This window comes from Nannospalax galili, unplaced genomic scaffold (genome assembly GCF_000622305.1).
Source record: "Nannospalax galili isolate Female #2095 unplaced genomic scaffold, S.galili_v1.0 scaffold206, whole genome shotgun sequence".
NCBI lineage: Eukaryota > Metazoa > Chordata > Mammalia > Rodentia > Spalacidae > Nannospalax > Nannospalax galili.
Window position 1 is genome coordinate 7,844,952 of NW_008358101.1, and position 22,109 is coordinate 7,867,060.

General features: G+C 39.3%; 1 protein-coding gene across 34 annotated transcripts in view; it reads left to right on the forward strand.

Annotated features, from left to right (window-relative positions):
- The first annotated feature begins 97 nt into the window (after nucleotides 1-97).
- The window catches only part of Rims1 (regulating synaptic membrane exocytosis 1), a 486,359-nt gene continuing 464,347 nt past the window's right edge, over nucleotides 98-22,109 (forward strand). For 7 of the 34 annotated variants that reach the window (XM_008856317.3, XM_029557780.1, XM_029557779.1 and 4 more), the window contains exon 1: nucleotides 103-494. In XM_008856317.3, the coding sequence (XP_008854539.1) occupies nucleotides 331-494 (164 nt within the window). In that variant the 5' untranslated portion in view covers nucleotides 103-330. Of the gene's footprint in view, nucleotides 495-22,109 lie in introns of all 34 variants that reach the window. The other 27 variants (XM_008856301.3, XM_008856303.3, XM_008856299.3 and 24 more) reach the window with 7 other exon arrangements.

Sequence of the window (22,109 nt, forward strand, 5' to 3'; positions counted from 1 at the left end):
CCAGCCCTCGCCCCCTCGCCGCTCCTCGGCAGCCCGCCCCCGCCGGCCGAGGCTGGGCTGAGGAGGCTGCCGGGCGGCCCCGAGCCTCGCCGGGGCGACCAAAACAAAGGCGGCATCCGAGCTCGGCTGGAGGCAAACAACCATGAGAGACTGGGTCCTCGCTCTCCCCGGCTCCGCTGCTGCCGCCGCCACTGCTCCTCCTCCAGCCGCCGCCGCCGCCACCGGGAGAGCTCCGCTGTGAGGTTGGAAAGCAGGGGCGCAGCTGCTGGGCGTGCATCGGAAAGGTGAGAGCCGGAGCCAGCAAGCGGAGGGGGCGGGCAGGCCACGACAATGTCCTCGGCCGTGGGGCCCCGCGGTCCTCGCCCACCCACGGTGCCTCCCCCGATGCCAGAGCTGCCCGACCTGAGCCACCTGACCGAGGAGGAGAGGAACATTATCATGGCAGTGATGGACCGGCAGAAGGAAGAGGAGGAAAAAGAAGAAGCCATGCTCAAGTAAGCCTCCCCCACCTCCCCAGGCGCGCCATGCATCCCTCGGTGGTGCCTCCATCCGTCCATTCACCACTCACTCACCCGGTCCTTTGGGCTGGGGTGGGGGAGGGGCGGGCGAGGGTGTAGGGTGCGGGAGGAGGTGCCCGCCTTGGGACCAGGGGCCCTGGGATTGAGCAGGGAAGAGGTTAGGGGTCTGAAGAAGGAGAGGAGCTCTCAGAGCCAGGAACCCAGAGGGATGGCTTCAGACTGGGGTGCCCTGGAGGACTGGGTAGACAGGGGGCCACCCTGGTGGTGGCAGAGCTGAGAGAAGCTGATCCCACCCAATGGAAGGGCCCTGGGCTTAGGGCAGGTTAGGGGCCAGAGGATGAGTCGCAAAAAGGGTGGTGGTGGATTGAGAGGTTCCGAGGTGCTGAGGCTAACCCAGCGCCTCTTATTTTTGGAGTTGTTTAGCAGGTCTCAGTTACCCCAGTGAAGGGTGCTGGTATTTATATAATAAAAATGCTTATTTTTAGTGTTCGTTTTTGTAATCATTCATTTACAATGCAAGGTTGGGTGTTTCTTTTTTCTTTTTTTTTTTTTTTTTTTTGGGCAGTTGCCATCTTTGGTAACCTGCCTCCTCAACTTCCCTTTAACCTTTTATTCATAGTCTTCTACACAGAATAAGTGTATGAAGACACATTTTCTTACGCACAGATAATGCCCCTGGCCATACAAAGTTTTTGATAATGGGAGAAGCTGATGGGGACTGTGGCTTCAACAAAATACCAGTTCCTTTTTATTGATTTCCAAGAGACCTCTGGGGCCTTCTCAGTTCCTGAAAGAAGTGGTCAGGCAATCAACTTGGGTCCACCTCCTGTCTTTGGAGCCTATTGATGGTTCAGGGGGATCTCTGCCAGATGCCTCATTTTCCTGGGGATGAGGAGAGGTTAGAGCTTGAGTTAGTGATGCAGGAGTGTCTGACTGGGCTACTGCTTGCCTTAGAACTGCTTGCAAGCTACCGGCATCCAGGCTGGGTTTGGCTTGCTCCTCATTTTATCCCTGGTGTGGAGTTCAGGGGAATTTCAGCTCTATCTTCCCTGGGAAGTCTTCATATATTCAGGAAAGTTTTCATCTCTAGGCTGGGGCAGTGTAGACACCCTGACTGGTACTGATGGCTAGTTCTCTTCTGCTTAGCCAGAAGGTGTATTTCAGGGAAGCAATTGGCATGAAGAGCCAAAGGGAACCTGTTGCATCTGGAGTGGGCTGGTTGCAAGGAAGTGTAGAGCGGGAACAGGGGGTGACATGAGGGCACAAAGCACACCCAGCATGGCCTTTCTCCCTTTCTCTAGAATTGCCTTCTGAGGGGGAGATGCTGCCTGGGAAGGTTTCTGCTTCAGTGCAGCAGTGCCTCACATGAGAGGAATAGAAGGAACTGTATTCACAGACTGTGGGTCCTGAAGCACAGCAACTGCCACCTAGAGTGGGGAGGGCTATATTAAGAGAGGGATGTGGGTGTCAGTCCACAGCAAAATAGTAGAAATCCAGTCATTCTTGCCCTTTCATTACAGACTCAGAAAGAAAAAAAAAAAAAAAACCAAAAACCAAAAACTGTTAACTCAGAAGGCCAGAGCTGGCCTGGCTCTATGAGAACAGCAGGTTTCTGAATTCCCTGCTCCTTCGCATCCAAAAAAACAAATACTTTAAGCCTGCCAGCTTGAGGGAGGCAGAACCCTTCTTAATCTGCTTCCTGTCCCTAGTGGAAGAATGACATCCCTGGTGCTGCAGGCTTCCCCTCTTCTGAGACTGGAAGTAATGGATGGTGTCTGATGGTGCTGCTGTCTGTCTGTCCAGTTGTCAGTCCATCTGTCCTCACTGATGCAGCCCCTGCCACCTGTCCTGGACACTATTCTGTTGGTCAGCTTTTGCAGATTCGCTGTTGTTTCTTTTGGTGTTTGCTACAGACAGCAGGTAGACGGAGGCCTCCAGCAGCTAGTGATAAATATGGGCTGCTGACAGAGTCCAGGGAGGAAAGGGAGACACAATGGTGCAAGTAATGGTCAGCAGGGCTCTTCATTGACTGTTGGAAGCATGGTGAATAGTGAGTGATAGCTCTTAAGTGGGAGTCAGTGAGTTTTAGCTCAGAATTCCAAACCTGCTATCCACCTAATGATAAGACTATATAGGCTTATGTGTGCAAACAGAAATAAGAAGCTCTAACTGCTCATGTCTAGCATATCCTTATCACTGATTTCCCTCTGACTGATTCCCATTGGTTTGCAAATATTATTCCCTTATTGCATGGATTCACAGACTATTGCAGTTTGTAATGTTGTTATACAACAGCCCTCAGTAATCCTGGACTTGTGCATTTTTATCAATCAGCCTCCTCTGTTAATGTCCTGGCCTTTTGTGCTGTGCTGTGTGTGTGTGTGGGGGGAGGGTGGTGGTGAGTGTGTTGGAATCCTGGTTTGCTGACATGTAGGGATGTCATATTGTCTGCAGTTAGTGAAACAGGGCTGCACTTTCTTTTTCTTAAGAGAAACTTTGTGTCTTAGAAACTAGGGATCCTAGGAGCTATTCAGATGAGGTGTATGCATGGGGGACTTGGTGACATCTAGGCATCAGTGGTAACCTTTCCTAAACTTGTCAATAAAAATGACTGGGAAGCAGAGTGTTTTACACAGGCCTTTGGAAGAAACATTTGCTAAATAAGAAAAGAGTTTCTGTGTAGTACTTGGGCCATCATATCATGTAGAGGAATTACATTCACGAAGAACTGACAGAGCTAAATTTCTGATATCAGGGCAATTAGACTTCCATTTCACTTTTGTGATCATTGCCAACTAGCGTCATAGGTAGTTGACTTTGGTTGTAATTTACAATTTGGATTTGGATTTGATAATATTAAATAGGAATAAACAGAAACAAAATCAAAGTACTTTCACCTCAAGATTTCAGAATTATGTTACATGAAGTTAGAAGTACTTTATCGTGATAATACTTTATGTAAAATCTGCTCATTTTAGTAATATTGCTTTATAATTATAAAGTAGTTGACTCTTGAAAAATTTCAGGATTGATGCAACTGTTTATAAAGAGGGGTCTTTTCTTAATTTTGGTTGAAGTGTGTTGTGTGTGTGTGTGTGTGTGTGTGTGTGTCTGTGTGTGTGTGTGTGTGTGTCTGTGTTTGTGTGTGTGTGTGTGTGTGTGTCTGTGTGTGTGTGTGTCTGTCTGTGTACGTACATGACTGTTTTAGAAACTTTTTGAAACATAACTTCCTCTATGAATGCTGCTTCAAATAACTGACACCAGACATCGTGGGCCAATATATTATATAGACTGAAATCTGCATTATTTGGGACCTAAATAAGAGAAGATCTCATTAGATATAAAATCTTATTCCTTCTTTAAATAAAAGTTTCAGAGAGAAATGAGTTCCAGAATAGCAAGTAAAAAGAAAAAAAAAAAAAAACCAAACAGAAATAGAGATTTAAAGAGATGATTTGAGGGTGCAAATTGAAAGCCAGTTGAAATAGTTAATGAAAATAGCCAACCTTTATTCAGGATTTATTTCATTGCTCTAATCAACTACTTAATGTGGTGTCAAATAAGTGACACCATAATACCTGTGCCTGGCTGTTCCCATAGCCTGCTAATCTCACAATTCTCAAATCCTCACCCTACAGTGAGGGCACCAGGACTCTCCTAAATTGACTCACAAACATGGCCCAACCAGGATTCAAATCCAAACCTCTCACACTACATGTCATCATTTCCCTCAGCACTAACCTGTCAAACAGGACGAGGCCTCTACTTCATTTATCTTTTCTTTACATGAGTTTCTTGTCTTCTAATTCAGAGACATGGTTGGACAGAAGATGAAGCTGATTTAGAATATCAACTACTGTTCTTAGTGGAGGAGGGTTGAGACTTCACTGACACTGGTTAACAGAACATTCCTATGGATTGAGGGAAAAGGAATTGTCTCCAGTTCAAAGATAACAAATGCATCATTGTGTAGTACAAAGGCCATTAGTTTTGGAACCACACAGCGTTAGATTCTAGTTCTGGTTCTTCCACTTATTGTGGGCAAGACAATTAAGTTGGAATTTCATGGGTTTCTCTATCTTGTACAAATCCTGCAGCCTGGGGTGTTATTGAATGTACAAAGAATAGTAACTTTAGGCTTCCCTCTCTTCTACCAGGGAATGTAGCCTTCACTTTTCAAGCATTTATAAACAGAGTCTGCTTCGTGGAGTAGAGACTAAGAATAACTTCTCTTACTTCAGTTATCTTTCTTTTCCTCTGTCTAGACAAGTGCCATGTTGTAGTTTGACATGTATTAGAAAGGCTCATTTTGAGAAACATCAGTTACCAACTGGGAAAAGAATGGAAAACAGATTGGGGAAATTAGAGGGGGATGGCCATAAAGCCACTGTGAATGCAGGTACCATATTTTCATTGGCAAAAAATTTCATACTGTATATCTGGGCATTTTCTGTCTTATTAGATAGAATGAATGAAAAGAAAAGGAAAAAGGCATGTTCTAAGGAAAGAGAGAGAGGATAAAGACACAAGTAGGTGTCTATGGTTTCAAGATGCTGTGTTAAACAACAACAAAACAAACAAAAAAAAAACAGGGAGAAAAAGCACACCATTTTACTGGCATCAGTGCCACGTCACACCATTAGTAAATGGAGTTAACCTAGGAATGTCTAACCTTGAGCTATATTGTAGTTTTTTCACTTTCAACACAAACCTGCCCTAACACATGTCCATGCCCAGTACTAAGTCCCCAAATGCTCATGGAAAATAAATTTAAAAAAGGGAAGTTAAGAAAAGAAAAGGTATGAGACAGTGTCAAAAATAATGGAGAGTAAGATACAAAACCATTGCTTTACATTTTCCAATTATTGATATATGGTGATTTTCTATTAATCTTGCACATATTCTTTTTTAATCAGAATTATTGAAGTACCAACATTTACATATTCACATTATTAAATTAGAAGCATGCTGTAGAGATTAGTGTGAACCATGTGGTACTACCAACTTGAGTAATAGAAACTGTCCTAGTTTGTCTCTCCATTGCTGTGACAAAACACTCTGACCACTACCAACTTGTGGAGGAAAGGGTTTATTTTATCTTATATCTCCCGGGGTCACAGTTTATCAAAGAGCCCAAGGTAGGAACTCAGGGCAGGAACCTAGAGGCTGGAGCTGGAGCACAGACCATGGAGGAACACTGCTTACTGGCTTGCTCTCCTGGCCCCTGCTTGGCCTGCTTTCTTATGCAACACAGGTCCACCTGCCCAGGGGTGGCACCACCCACATTACTCAACAATCAAGAATGTGCCTCATGGACATGGCCACAGGCCAGTCCAATAAAGGAAATTCCCCAATTGAGGCTCCCTCAACCCAGGTGTGTCAAGTTGACACTAAAGCTGTCCAGCACAGAAACATAACCTTTTCAGAAGGTTATTTGTTCAACTTGTTCAATAGGGAAGATGATTTGTGTAAACCAGTCCAAGAGCCTCCTAGAAAGATATCAAATCTAAATTCCTGAACTCACTTTGTTCTCCCACGTCTCCAAGAAGCATATGGATGAGCTTCTTTGCGTGGATTAAAAGTGCCATTGTGTTGAATTTCATTTATCTTCATGGACTTTATTCTATTTTTAAAACAACTTTTAACATTTGATCCTGTAATTTGAGTTTGTATAGTCTAGAGTTATTCTTGAGAGTTGAAGAAAATTTCCCCAAGGCACTTGGCAACTTTAGACTAACAGAACCCTGAACTCTTATACACTGATTTCTAGTCTTTACTTTAGAAAAAAAAAAAAAAAAAAAAAAAATAAAATAAGTGCATCAAAGTGTGGGTATTATGGTTTCTCTTGTTCATCTATTGGCATAGAAAGCCCATATTTATTATTTTCTATGTATCAGAGATTTTGCTAGATGCTTACAAATTCTTTTCTGTCCTGTGCTTGCCTTTTGATGAGCAGTCCAATCTGTCAGTATTTATTAGTTTTCTAATATTACTTAAGTATCCAGAACTTCCTGGCCCTTCGCTAATGGCATTTGATCTGAGGATCCAGGGAGCAAATCTTCAAAGCAGCAGGAAAATTAGTTTGGCTGGTGGTATCATCCAAGCTTTTCTGAGCACTTCCTTTGGACTCTCTGCTTCTAACCATATGTATATCTCTAACTAGAGCTCTTCTTGACATACTTGTTCTTTTGCTCACAGGTCTCCTAATACAGTAGCATTTTCCTACTATTCTTTTCAGTGACAAAGTTCTGAATGTTATTAATCAGGGGGGATACTTCTAATATAATATGTGATGTTTAATTAAAAAATAAGATGAGGTGTTCAAATTTCATGGTTTAAAATTGGGACAGACATTGGGCTGTTTGGGTAGAATAAAGAGAGAGTTTTCTTCTTATAGTTTATTGATGGCTTAGTTCCTAGCATTTAAACATTTCCATGGTCATAAAGGGTGGCCACTGGATTGCTGGACAGAGCACTCAAGTAGGTTTTGCTCCTAATGCCGTCATTTTGAATAGGTATGAACATTAGCAAGTTGGCCCATTCAGGCATCAGTTTCTTGGTGTATGCAGTGGAACTTGTCCGTCTGCCCTTTTTACTCATGGTGCTTTAACATGGTGAGGTGGAGGCACCTTTAAACTTGAATTTTAATATAATATAATATTCTTTTTACTCTTTAGAACTATACATGACCCCTAGTAACAGGGTTTCCAGTGGCCTTTGAAGGTGATATTGGACTTTTGGAGGTGATGTCTTAGGAGTTGGTTCCATCTGTAGTCTAAAAGAGCCAGTTACTGTGGTGAAGTTTACCCCTATGCCAAGGTGAGAATCTAGCTAAGATCTAAAAGGTTAAGTGATTGCAGGGCCTGATCTGAAATTATTCTTTTCCCTTCTTTATGTTTTTCTTGCTCATCAAATTGCTCACAAATATTTATTCCACAAAAAGTAATGAGGGAAAGTAGTAAAGTTGGAAATTGCAACAAGGCAACCCTAATTCAAAATGAGACATCAGTTTAGGGCAGTTTCCTTATGTTTTTCCCCTAAAAAGCAATGGTGACGACTTCTGTGGCAATGAGTTTAATAAGTTCTTCATTTTATCATTACCTGAGTAAGGGGCTGCTTGTCAAGCAGTAGTTTACGTTTTGTGTCAGCTTACCATTGGATGATGTAATATGTGTGTTTAAGGTTTTTTTAAGATTTTATACTAAATACCTTAGGTTTTTGGCAGGTATAGTCTCACACTCTTATATTAGGCTTATGCACATTTCTTTGGACTTAGGTCAAACTAGACAAGAAAAAGCAGGAATATATTGAAGAATTGGCTTGATGTTTTCCAATTTCTGTTGCTATTTTGTGAAAACTTCCTGTATATGTATGGTTATTTAAAGAAAAACTAGAATTGTTTAAAAGGAGAGTGACTTATGCATTGATTTGCCTTTATTTTTATACTGATTTCCTGCTATGGATAGTGTTTTGTACTGTCAATTTTAAGTCTCAACCTAGATAATAAACTACAGTATCTTTTCCTCTTTATAGGTTTTGCTTCTTCTCTCCCAAATTAGTCTTTTCAAAATACTGAAAACCAAGCAATTGAAAGTCTTACAACGTATTAGATCAGTGAGTAACACAAGCCTGTGGTATGGAATCTTGAGAACCACTTGGTAAATATTTTAGCTGAGTGAGGGTGTATCTTTCAGAGTCTCAGCGGAGGCTATTTTTAAGGGAAATATGAATTTAAATTTTCAATCATTTTTCATATATTATAGTCATTGATTGCATACAGGACTCTATGAAAATTCTCTTTTGAGCCTTGTAAAAGTATAGCATACAGTTTAGAGAACATATCTTTAGTACATAAATTCATTTAAGTAGATGTTAGAATGTAATATTTTGATAATTCCTTTGAAGTTTAAGTAGAAATAATGTAATATTATAGAGAAGAAGTTTACATAATTTGTAAGTTGTTAATTCAGTTAATTAGACTATTAGCTCTTTTAAAGGAGCATAATGGATGAAACAGACCTCTTTAAAAATATAGGAGACAATACTCTATTCGTTTATACATTGTTTAGTACTTTTTTATCACTCATCATTAAGTAACTTGTCTGGAAGATGTTATTGTGTTTATGTAGAGAAGGAATGTGTAATGAAAATCAGTTAAAGTGTCTGTACTGTCATGTCAATACTTTATGCTATTTAATTTCTTTTAATGGGCTGTCATACTTAATATGGATAAACCCCAGTATAGTAGCAGTCACTGATGGAATTTTCTTGCACTAGCTATTCTTTACCTAGTTCATTTTATTACTGCTCAACTTATATTACTATAGTTGACGCATAATTCATTGATATTTGAAGAGTAGTCTTAATCTGAAAGAAAACCAAGTCATTTTAAAGTTGTATCAAAAAAAAACAAAGTCACCTTAAAGTTACAAGTTATTGGTGCACGATCATTGTGGGTCTGTGACTGCTTTTATTTTTTGCTTTTTTTTTTTAAAAGATTTAGTGTTTGTTTTGCCTGTATGTCTGAGTGGGCTTTACTATAAGTATGCACCATATGTGTGCAGGTGACTATGGGATACAGAAGAGGGTGTCAGATTCTCTGGAGCTAAAGTTACAGGTGGTTGTGAGTCCTGGGACTAAAACCTGTGTCCTCTGCAAGAATAGCAAGTGCTTTAACCACCGAGCCATCTCTCTAGACCCTGTCATTTAAACAAATGAAATGAGAAACTCTTTAACACTGAGGTTATTTGCTTTGTTTTCAGTTTTGAACTTTCTATTTTAGAAAAATTAGGTTATAGTTTTAGCATCCATAGTATATATAAGTCAATATACCAGGTTTTTCTAAATATGGGGTAGCATATGTCCACATTTAGAGGTCTACTAAGGTCAGAAAGATTACTTAGTGTCAAGGTAGAAACAACTGAGAACAAAAGTAAAGTAACCAAATGACTTTTCCTTTTTATATTTCGCAGGCTTTAGCAGATTTATCTTTCTTGGTTGTCTCTGTACCCTAATATATTGGAGCTTAAGTCCTTTTTCCAAACCTTTCTTATCTGGAAAAAAATGGATATATCTTGCATCCTGGTATTTGAAATACAGTGATATTGAAATGAACAATCTCTTTTATATTGCATATTAAAATTTTGGTAAAAGCAATGGTTATAAATAGCATCTACTCTGTGTTCTACTTGAACATCACCACCATTTTTATGAAAATATTATTTAAAAATGAAATACAGTAAGATGTTCTTATAAAGATGATTGCTATTTCAATTTATAGATTTTTATATATCCCAGGCCAAATATAGCCTCTTGATAGAGCAAACTAGGGTAAAATCTTGATGCTATTCTGGAAAAGACACTATGGTCTGAGAATTGTTTAGACATAGGCATTAGAAAGAAATTCTGTAGTGTTTGGAGATCTGGTGGTCACAGTTGTACTAGTCACCACCGAAATGCGTCTCTGGTTAATAATCTGTCCATTAGCTAGTACTTGCCTTCCTTAAAGGTAGCATAGTGGCAGTGTCTGGAAACCCTGTACACATAAAATGAAACCCAATAAAGTTCTCCAATCCCAGACCACAGTTAGCAGATGCTTTGCTTGGTAAAATAACACCATTATAAGTATAACATAGTACTTTGATAAAATAATATTCAGCAACAAGGTGAGTAATTATTAAAATAGATGCAGATGGTCGTTGTGAAGCTTCCTCTTATTTTTTTCTTTAAATATATTTGTTTATTGTTTTATGCATATGTGTTTGTGCCTAGATAAGTTTATGTGCATCACCTGCATGCAGGGACCTGTCGAGGCCAGAAAAGGGTTTCAGATTCCATGAAACTGGTGTTCCAGGCAGTCATGAGCTGCCATGTGGTTGTTTGGAACTGAACCCAGGTCCTCTGCCAGATGAGTAAGCACACTTAACCACTGAGTTTCTAAGTCTCTTAGAACTTCCTCTTGTCCTGCCTTCTGTAATTCCATTTCCTCCCAATTTGCCTTCAATTTCTTTTAAGTGTCTCTATTTTCCCCTTTCTTGAGTTTCAAATATTGGCCAACTCAGAGGCTCTGCTCTCAAAATTCGAGTCTTTTCTTTTATACATAGTCTTAAGTGACTTTAGTCGCGCTTTCACACCAAAGATCCCCAAATCTGTAAGTAATACATTTAAAATTTACTGCTAAATTCTGAACTTGCATCACCTATTAGGTATTTCTATCTGAATGTCTGGTAGGAACTTTGAACTTACTGCTGCCTATCATAACTTTCCTGACTTTTTTCTGAATGCAATGTTTTCTCCTTTGTAGGTAGCATCTCTTCCATTGACTTTCCTTTTTTTCTAGAAGTTGAAACTTTTGAGGACCTGTATCCTGTTCACGTTGTCCCATGTTTCACTGCATCCTTTTTCTTGATTACTCAGACTTCCCGTTTCTCCTTTAATACTTGGTCAGTCCACTTGAGCATCACTTTTGATCAGACATTTCCTTTTTAATCTATTTTTTTAAACCAGGCTTTTAAAATTAGACCAAACGACACCTCATCTGTAACATTTTCACAAACTTCGCAGACTGGTTTCAGAACTTGCCTTCTGTGCATGTATTTTCATAACATTTTCACTCAGCACGCTCATCTCAGTGTGGAATACTCCACTGAGAGTGCTCATCCCTCACATGAGCACATATAACAGGTGCCCAGGTTTTGGAAGCTGTGTCTATGAATGAATGAGTAAATTCAAAAGACCTGGACTAGAGTCGCCTAAGGCTGCTAATGGTGTGAGTGGGAGGATGGAGTGGGATGGTTATTCCAACCATAGAGAGCCAGTCCTCACATTCTGAAAGCAGAGAATGAACTGTTTGCTTTTGGTTACGGAGAGAAACAGGCTGACCAGAATTTATGAAGAAATAAATGCTGGATATGGAACATTACAGAGTACTATTAAAGTGTAATTTTTGAATGATCTGTTGTGTTTTGATTTATCATTCATGGCTTTTTGAAAGAAAGCATTCCAAAGACATTTGAATGTCAGTGTTGGAGGATGTAAATAATATATTTTTAAAATAATCCTCTAGAAAGACACACTTAATGAAGCATTTTTAAATGAAAACATGACTAACTTCAGTCACAGTCTAAAGCATAACACATATTTTCTGATTTGATATTTGGAATTAGATGAGATGATAATAATGTATTATATTGATATTATTTTTAATTAAAAAGCACACCTCAATTAAGCCATCCTCTAGTCTTAAAAGCTTTGAAAAGGTAAATGTCTTCTATGGACTGACTTTGTATTTCCATTGCTGAATGAGGTGGCCAAAATGTTAAGACCTCAACAGATGTTTCTTAAACTACATTGCACAGTGTATGTCCTAGACACAAAAGCACATACTTTTGCACTTCAAATGTTGGACTCCATTAACACATGGATGGGAACTTGGTGACTGACTAGTCCAGAGCTGGCAATACTCAGTTCACATGCAAAGTCCTCTACCAAGAGAAGTACCACTGATGACTTTCAAATGCCCCAGAACCTTTCTGAGCATAGGGTATCAATTGGAAAGGCTGACAATCAAGGTAGCAATTGACATGGTAGCCACTGAAAATTGTTCCAGCTCTTTCAGACTTTTATTATTAATTAGTGAAAGAATGAGGGATAAGATGCCCACCAACTCTTCTATGGCCTTACCCAGTGGTTTCTTTTGCTTCTTTCTTCTACCCTTACTCACGCCCTCCACATGGTTCCAGCAAATTTGAACAATTATTTCTTTAATTCTCATTTGATTTGCTTCCTCATTAAGGTTATATCCTATTATAGCAAACTCCAAGGGAACGCTAATCACTTTGTTGATTTTGAATTTGGTTATATTGACTATTATTTAAAATAAGGATCATCAACAGGGACTATGAAATATTTGATGATTTCCTTTTCAGTGATATTTGTTGTATTTATGCTGTATCAATATTTCTTAATTGCTATAATTTTATTTTAAATTTTTAATACTTCTCTGAAAGATACATTTTCAATATGCAGTAATTTATTTATGATTCCAAATAGCTTTTCCTATTAGGCTTTTGAATTATGTATATATACAAATAATTTTGTTTGAGACAGGGTCTCAACAAATGTACCAGACTGGTCCTGGGGTTGTGATCCTTCTCTGCCTTAGCCTCCTGAGTGCTGGGATTAGACACATGTTCCACTGAGCCTGGCTATTGTTTCTTATTGTGGTCTTTTTTATAAACTGGGAATGTGATGGATCTTCAAGAGAGTTTTGCTATAACCCCATTAGTATTTCCAAAAGATCATTATGGTGAGCAGTATCAAGAAAAGATTGAGCAAAATCCTAGGGCACATTAGTATATAGATTAGCTGGGACACTATTGCAGACTTCCAGATGAGAGATAGTAAAACAAGGACTTGGTGATGATGGACAAATGCTCAGACTTAAGAGATATTTCTGAGGCAGAAATCACAGCTGTTCTTTCTAATGGATGCCATATGAGTTGACTTCTAATTGGTACCACCAGCTTTGGGGCTATCTCGAGGGATGGGTGGGAGATGCTAAGTTTAGTCTTGGTCGTTTGGTTTTGTGATAACTTTGAGAAATACAAGAGGAGAAATCAAATAGACTATATGTCAAGGACTTGGAAGAGAGATTGAGTTGGAAATGTAAATGTGTGAGTCACATGTCACATGGGTAGTCATCAGATTATAGGTAAGACTCTGAGGAGACTGTCTAGAAAAAAGCCTTAAGGAAAATTCACTTTTGAAAGTTGAAAGAGGTAAATAAACCTGTAAACCCATTAAAGAAGAAATGACCAGAGAGATAAAGACCAAGGATACTGTTCCATCAAATTAAAGGGAAGACAATATTTTGAGGAAGACAGAGAGTACATGGGTACACACCATTGGATATCTAAAATAAACTAAAAACATTTAATGCTGTTGAATACAATGATACAACTAGAATTCTCTTTTTAAATAATTTCTATTCTGTGAAATTTTCACATTTAGATAATGTGTATTAATCATCTTTGTCCGTTACTACCTCCCTCCAACTCCCCCCAATGGCTTCCCACTCCATCTTCCTCCTAACTTTGTGTCCCCCTCCTTAATTTTTGAGACAGGGTCTCCCTGTAGCCTATGTTGGCCTAGAACTTACTTTGTAGACTAGACTGGTCTCAAACTCACAGAGATTCTCCTGCCTCTGCCTTCCTAGTGCTGGGATTACAGTGCAGTATCATACCTGACATGTTCTCTTTTTCAAATATTTATTTATAACCTGCCCATAAGTGCGTGCAAGTGGTCATTCACTAGGACATGGGCAACCTACTCGCAGACACACCCCTGAAGGAGAGCGACTCTCCTTCCCTCAAAAGGGACTCTCCTTCCCATCTACTACCAATAGCTCCCCCAATTGAGATGAGGCCTTGGGGGCCCCTCCCCCATCAATACTGGAATTTTGACCAGCTTGGTCTTATGCAGGTAGCCACAACCTCTATGAGATGATGTGGGCAACAGTCATGTCATGCCCAGCACTCCTCCCCATCAGCTAGATTTTACATTCTTTCTGCCTCCTCATCCATGAAGTTTCTTGAGCCTTGGATTGTGGGACATTGATATAGACGACCTGTCCACAACTGAGCATGCAGTGTTAATTAAACTCAGCAGTTTGATCAGTTATGGGTGTCTACATCAACCACTACCACCTGCAAAAGGAAACTTCTCTGTTTGAAAATGAGAGAAGCACAAACCTGTAGGAAGAAACATAAATATTTATACTGCAGTTTGACAGTATGACCATTTAGCAAAAGAATCACAGAAGGTTCCCCCCTAGGGCCAGGTTTTCAGGAAGGCATGGAAGCCCTCTCTTAGAACAGGTCTCATATGCAATTAGAAAGCAGTTGGTTACCCCCTTAACCATGATGCCGTGATTGCACTAGTGGGTACATCTTGCCAGGCGGATTGTACTGTAGTATGCAGGTTCAAAGACCAGTGATGTCTTTTCTCCCCCAGCTAACTGGATAGCATTTTCTGGCACTATGTAAGCTAGCTAGCAGGGAGAGAGTTTCCTGGTCCGTTCAAGGTAGATTTTTATATGTTCTGCATCCAAAGTGAGTGGTGTCTTCAGAAACTGGGTCTTACCACCTGTAGTGGGCAACCAAGAGCAATGTTGGTATCCTGTGTTCTTTTACATGTCTGTGACATATTCTTTGCCTGGCACCGAGATTTTCTTTTAATAACTTATGTCTTCTTGGAGCAGCACTGTCTACCTATGCAGAGTACTTCAATCTCTCTCTCTCTCTCTCTCTCTCTCTCTCTCTCTCTCTCTCTCTCTCTCTCTCTCTCTCTCTCTCTCTCTCTCTCTCTCTCTCTCTCTCTCTCTCTCTCTCTCTCTCTCTTTGTATGTATAGAGTGTGTGTGTGGAGAGAGAGAGAGAGAGAGAGAGAGAGAGAGAGAGAGAGAGAATTAGCTTACAACTCGATGAATTTCTATAAGGCTTCTTCTTGCATTCTTAGTTTTTGTTAACCCAGCCCCTACTTTCTCCTCTCTCTAATCCCCATCCCCATTTAAACCTTTAGCCCCTAGTATTTATTTATCCTCTCTCTTTTCATGTCACCTTTGTTCAACTGTCCTCTCTAATTGAAATTGTTTCTTGGGTCGGGAGATCGTAGCTTTCTATATAGCTCTTTCATGCACTTTCATTTTGGAGAAGCCAGTACCTCATGTTCCCATTTCACATCCCCTCCAGTGGTCTCCCTCTCTTCTTTCATTTTTCCTGTGTATCAGACTCCCTCACCCCATACATTCCTTAAGGTGTCAACCCCCCCAGGGGCTTGTTTCTGCTTTCCTGGTTTCCATGTGTATTCCAGGTTAAGAATACAAAACAAAGATTCTAAGCTAGGTTTCACATAGGAGAGAGAACAAAACCAAAAGTGGGAAATTTGTCTTTGTACCTAGGTGACCTTGCTCAGTATAAATTCCATCCATTAACCTGAAAATATCATTATCTCATTTTTCATTACAGTTGAGTAGTACTCTATTATGTAGGTGTACCACATTTTTCTTACCCATTCATCAGTTGTTAGATATCTTGGTTGACTCCATTTCTTAGCTATTGTGAATTGAGCCACAATGATCATGGATGTACTTATATCTCTGTAATAGGATCTCAAGTTCTTTGGGTATATGCCCAGGAGTGATATATAGGGTTATAGGGTGGCTCTAGTTCTAGATTTTTGAGAAACCTCCAAACTAATTTCCACAGTGTATGTACCAACATTGTACATCCATGTCAGCATTTTTGATCCTGGCTATTCTGACTGGGATAAGATGGCATCTTAAAATAGTTTCAGCCTTCATTTTTTTTTCTGACAGGTAAGGATGTTGAAGACTTTTTAAAATGTTTATTTTCCATTCATTTAAGATTGAGGTCTGCCTCATTGCCATTTGTATCTTTTTTTTTCCTTTTTTTTTGAGACAGGGTCTCCCTGTAGCCCTGACTGCTGGCCCTTGGTATGTAGCCCAGATTGACCTCAGTCTCACAGAGAGCTGTCTGTCTCTGCCTCTCAAGTGCTGGGATTAAAGGCATGTACCACCACGTCTGGTCTTTGTATTTCTTATTTTGAAAACTTTTTCTTCAGTTCCATGGCCCATTTTAAAATTGAGTCAGAGAAACTAGAATACTTTTTCAATGCAGTGATGTAATATGGTACGACTACTTTAGAAAACTGGCTGTTATTACTGCTATTCCTCCTTTACAGAAAAGAGTGTAGAGAGAAATAACTTAGAAGAGGGTTATACAGCAAAGTAGTAAATGTGTCATAAAAGTGAGAAATAAACTTGACCAACCAAATACTATCATGAAGATGATAAAAAAAAAGGAATTTCTTTAATGTTAGTGGTTACCACTCCTATTAGTAATTATTATGGAGTGCAGGGTGAGACATACTTATGTGTGTGAATTTCAGAAATAAAGAGGTCTAGATTTGGGTCCAAGGCTCCACCACATAGTATGTGATCCTCATTGAAATAATCTTCCCTTCCCAGTTTTCTTATCTGTGAAATAAGGATAAGTGGGAGGAGTGTATGGACTAACACTGCTTATGTAATGCACTTGGCATAGCTCCTCATACCACAGGCAGAATTAACAACTTTTGACTGTAATAATGAGCATTTTATAATAGTCTGAATTTAAATAATACTATGCACCCAGTATTCACATTACATTGGATATGAAGTAAGTGCCTCGACTCTGCATGAGCCTGTACTAGCTGAAAAGTACAGTACCTGTGTGTTGATACTACATAAAGGAATTTTGAATCACAATTGGAGCTTTGATTCCCACATTGTGCTAAGCCAGAATACTCTTATTCATTGTAGTGATTTAGCACATTGTGGTTACCTGAGCTCTGGGAACACGCAGAAGAAGCTGAGCACTCTCTGTTGAGCCAGGGTAATAAGCTGTAATTTAGCATTATATTAGAATACAGTTACCTTGCATTGTGCTTAAAGATTTAATTCTTCATATTTGTTGTTTTGCTAAGGAAACATTCTGGCTCACTTCTTTAGCTTATAATCTCAGATGAATGCATGGAAATTTACATATATAATTCATACGGCCTGTATTCAGTGGGGAAAATACTGTGTTAGAGGTTCGTAGCATGGGGTACCTCCAATTGAGACTTTCCAAATTCTTCTCACGGGAATGCATAATTCAAAAAATTAGGATTATCTAACTCATATTAAATTTCTCAGCAAGTAGTCATAGTACCTGCTAAATGAATATAAAATATAGAAATAACAATGCTTTTTATGTGCAAGCATGAGGACCTGAGTTTGGATCCCCAGAATTTACATAAAGCTGAACAGGGTAGCATGCATCGAATCCCAATGTTCTTGTGGTGAGATGGAAGACAGAGAGAGTATAATCCCTACCTGGAAGATGGTGAACCAGCTATCTAAGTGTACATAGCAGCATATAGGAGTCCCTGTCACAAACAAGAGGAAGACAAGGATTGACACCCGAGGTTGTTCTCTGACCTCCACATGCACACTCACACTCACACACACAAACACACACACCATACATATAACACACACACAGATTTTTAAAAATGCTTTTTTAAATCCTGGGCAGAATGGCTCATGCCTATAATCTCAGCACTTGGGAGGCAGAGGCAAGAGAATCGCTTTGAGTTTGAGAACACCCTGGGCTGCATAGTGAGACACCCACCTCAAATGGAAAACAAACTACAAAATAAATAAATAAATAAATAAATAAATAAATAAATAAAAAAATAAGTCAAATAAGTAAATAAAATAAGTAAATAAAACACTTCATAAAATTACTGTGGCTATATGCAAAAAGAGACAGTCAATGTAATGTTAATATTTTAATATAAAATTAGGAGTGATGTGGGTAATTTTTAAATATTTTAAAGACAGATTATTCACAATTCTGTACCTTTACTCATATCCAAAGATGTTATAAAAGCACTAAAAATAATCAAAGGTAAAGTAAAGCATTAAATATTACTTATTCAAGCTCTAATTCAGTATGTACATAATATATAAATATATATACATATCCATCAATGTCATGTCTTACATATTACATATCAGAATCCCCACTTTTAACTCATGAGGACCAAATGCATGTAATGGAAGTCTCTGCGCTCTTGGTGAAACCCTGGTAATCTGAACATACTTCCCATGACAGTTTTTGGGAAATATCTGACAGATAAGGACTTTCCTTTGTGCTTAGGATGGCAATGACGTGAGTCGGAGTGACTCTGAGAATCTATCCTTCCTTTTGTCTTCAGCTATGAAGTGAAGACTCATGTTTGTCTCTGTCATAGCAGCTATAGCTAAATCTTTCCATGTGATTGGTAAGAAGATTAGAGATGTGTAAGATGTTATGTCTTTCCTTTTGCCCTTTTGGACTCTTAGTTCAAATGAGGCTGGTGCCCTTCCATTCCTGCCTCAATCAAAAAAAGCGCTCTTTGGCTTTTAGTTTCTGCTTCTATTTCTTTCAGGAAGAATTAATGGGTAATTTGGGCAGATTTAGGCATTTTATCTTCCTTTCACCCTTCTTTGCTCTCTACTCCTCCTCATTATAGGAGACAGAAATATGAGAGCTTCAGTGGTGAATTTTCCCAGAAGACATAAATGAAGCATCCGTGCAGTAATGCCAGTCATTTTTGCAGTGGAGTGATTTTTCTCCTTTGGCCCTTGGGCTCTCTCACCCCTGCTGAAGCACATCCAACTTTTTGTGCCGTCCTCCTCTGGGCTGCTGCAAGTTAGAGGTGCTGCACAGTTAGGATGGATGTTACTTAGCGTGAACTTCCTCTCTCTGACTTCTTCTATGAGAGTTGGCCTCTCGGGGTGCTATCAACTTTTCTCATTTTATGTGAGTGGCTGCATATTGGAATTTAATTTACTTGTAGACTCTGAGGAGTTACAGACCAAACATAAACCATGGGTGAGGCAGAGCAGCAGATTTAGAAAAGCTGAGGATGCTGCGTTGACTGTGCAGCAATTGGTAAAGTCTGAGTACCCCTATTATTTTCCCTTCAGCATGATGTTACAATATGCTTTGTTCAAGCCCAAATGAACCTTTCCATGTGGTAATTAGCATTTTTACAGTGTTTCTCTACCACTATATATTTTTGTTTGGAAAATTAAGATCCGCCAAAGTCAATGAGTAAATTGTTTGTTTTCCAAACACTATGCATTTAAACCCATAAGATATAATTAAAGGGTAAAATGAAAAGTTAAAAAACTTTATACTTCCTTCCCCCATTTTGATATTTACATTTATTTGAATATGTTTGTGAACTGGCTTCTAATATCATTAAGTAATAAATGGAACCACTGATACTTCCTGGCACACCTATGGTGACATGGACAGTTGCTGAGTTTGTGAAATCAGTGAGGCAAACTAATATTCGTAACACAAGTTAGCTAAGGAATTCCTGGATTCTGGTCATGGATTCCACTCTCTCTAATCTAACCCTCTAGGGTCTTTTGAGTTTTCAAGAATGTTTCTCTCATTTTAATTAATTAATTAATTGCTTAATTAAGAGTGTTTTTGCTCTGGTTTGCATCATGAAATACAGAGGTGCAGTAAAATTAACAGCAGTCATGTGAGTCTGTTAGTTATTGCTGAGCTTATTAAACTCTCAGGAAGCTCTATTCTTATGTACATGTCAGCGCTAGTTTTTAATTTATCTTAAGTGTTTTTTAATTATTGGTAATGCTGATAATAAAATGTATACTATTTGGATCAGGAAAAAAAAATTAGTGTGGACCCACCCTTTGATTAAATGCAGCTTGGACTCTAAAGTTTGCTTCCTGGAACTCCCATGTTGTTGATGTGACTCTTCTGCCCTCCTGTCCTAAAACACAGAAGCAGCCTAGCTGAGGACTCAGCCCACTTTTTTCTAGTCACTGATGAGCTGCTATAAGCTGGGTGGTCAAAGAGGTCAGCCTGATTTTCCCAGTCTCTCTTTAGAGGTCTAAAAGGCAGCAGGAGAGAATTAATTTAGGAACAGTGAAGAGCTTCAGTAGGAAGGCTATCTGGAAGGCCATGAAAATCAGAGTGAGGTGCTTCTGAGCACACAAGCTTACCCTGGTCAGGAGAAAATTAGGAATCACTATTCACTTGACAGAATGTTCATTAGCTAAGCTGGTGGTCCACTGTTTAAATGGAAATATATATATACATATATATAATTTTTTTTTTTAAGTATACTGTGTTAGGAGGATGGAAACAAAGTAAAAATAAAGATTTCCTTTGCCTGACTCTGGAAGCTTTGTAACATGGTGAAATATTATGTCTTCTTGGACTTGCCATATTTCAGTCAATATGCTGGCTGTGGGATCCCTGGGCTGACCACAGGCTCTGGCACAGTCAGTGGTGTCCGGTTGGTACACAGTATTCGCTCCGTGCATGCATACTTGGCCACATTATGCTTACTGGACTCATCCACTGTTAGGAATTTACAACTAAGGTGTGAAGTTTTATGCTCTGTATTGATAATTTCTAACTATCAATGCTATGTATATTTCTTATGCTTTAACTGTTTTTTGAAACAAAGTTTGAAGGTTATAAAATGAACAGTATATACTGATTAATTCCCAGTTGGCAAAATTCAACTAGATGCATGCTACTGCTTCTTCAAATTACTATGCAAATTTTATGAGTTCGGTCTATTCTTTCCTGCTCTCCTTGCTGGTCTTATCGGAGAACCTACCTAAGTACGTCCTCTACTGTGTTCCATAATCTTTTAAATCCAGGATGGGTTTTAGAGATACTGGACCAGTGAGATGGCTTAGTAGGCAAAGATGCCACTAAGCCTGGTAACCTGAGTTCAATCTCTGCACGGTCCAAGGAGAGAACTGATTCCTCCAAGTTGTATTCTGACCAGCATATGAATGTCATGACCCTCTCCCCAAAACAATGTAATCAATGTAGTGAAGATACAACTTATTTAGAGATACTATATGTATGTTTTTGATGTGTATGGTACAAAGAATTTTGGTTTGGGGATTACCTTTACATATATACTCTGAACCTTTGGTTTTTGCAGGGAACAAAGGAAGATAGTTGAGAGTATTTCTGTGTGAAACTTTATATTTCAGGAAAGGTGTGCAAAAGATGTTCCCTAGTAGCTTGGTATTTTACCCTCAGGCAGAGGTTAGTTAGTTGCTTACTGTCTTTTGTTGAGTAAACATCAAAGAAGAACTTGGGGAGATCTAGGAGCTTCTGTTTGTGGGATGAGATCCATTAGTCTTGCTCTAGGAAGGAGAGTAGATTTGAGGGAGATGCAGGGACATTAAGAGAGGAATCTTTAAAGCTCTGCGTGGAAGGAGTCAAATCTAATTTGGGCATAAGGCTCTAAAGGCAGGAGGAGAGAACGTGAAATCTGAGTATTATTGAAATTGCCTTTGAAAGTCCCTTTAGAAAGAATCACGTTAAAGGCAGACATCATCTCTCAGATGTGTCTCCTGTAGCAAGTTTACCCTTCGTTGTTGAATAGCATGGTTCTGTTGAGTGCCAGATTGGGTAGTTGGATTTTGGTTAAAAAAATAATGTCTTTGTGTGACTGAATTCTTTGAATACAGTGGTTTCTCTCAGCTGGAGATACCTTTTGGGGTTAACAACACAGGAACCACTCTGAGGCACAAGTCTCGGGTGTATGAGAATAAGCAGGATGCTGAGTGGACTCAGGCCTACACTGTTAAAGTGACTTTACCCCTCTTTGTGTCATATGATTATGGTTGAATTCTTCTAAATAAGAGATTGTGAAGAAGTAATGAAAATGTACAACCACTGTGTTCGTGTTTAATAGTAAAGGAGGGAAGCTACCTCTAGAGCCTTACAGTTAATCTTTGAAAGATTTTAAGCTGAAGTTCAAAAAGAAAAACATTCAGCACAGGGGAAAAAAATTGGGGGCTGGAGAGATGGCCTAGTGGTTAAGAGCACTTGCAGCTTTTGCAGAGGACCTAGGTTCAATTTCAAACACCCACATCAGGTGACTCACAACTGCCTACTCTTCTGACCTTTGTGACAGCCAACATGCATATAGT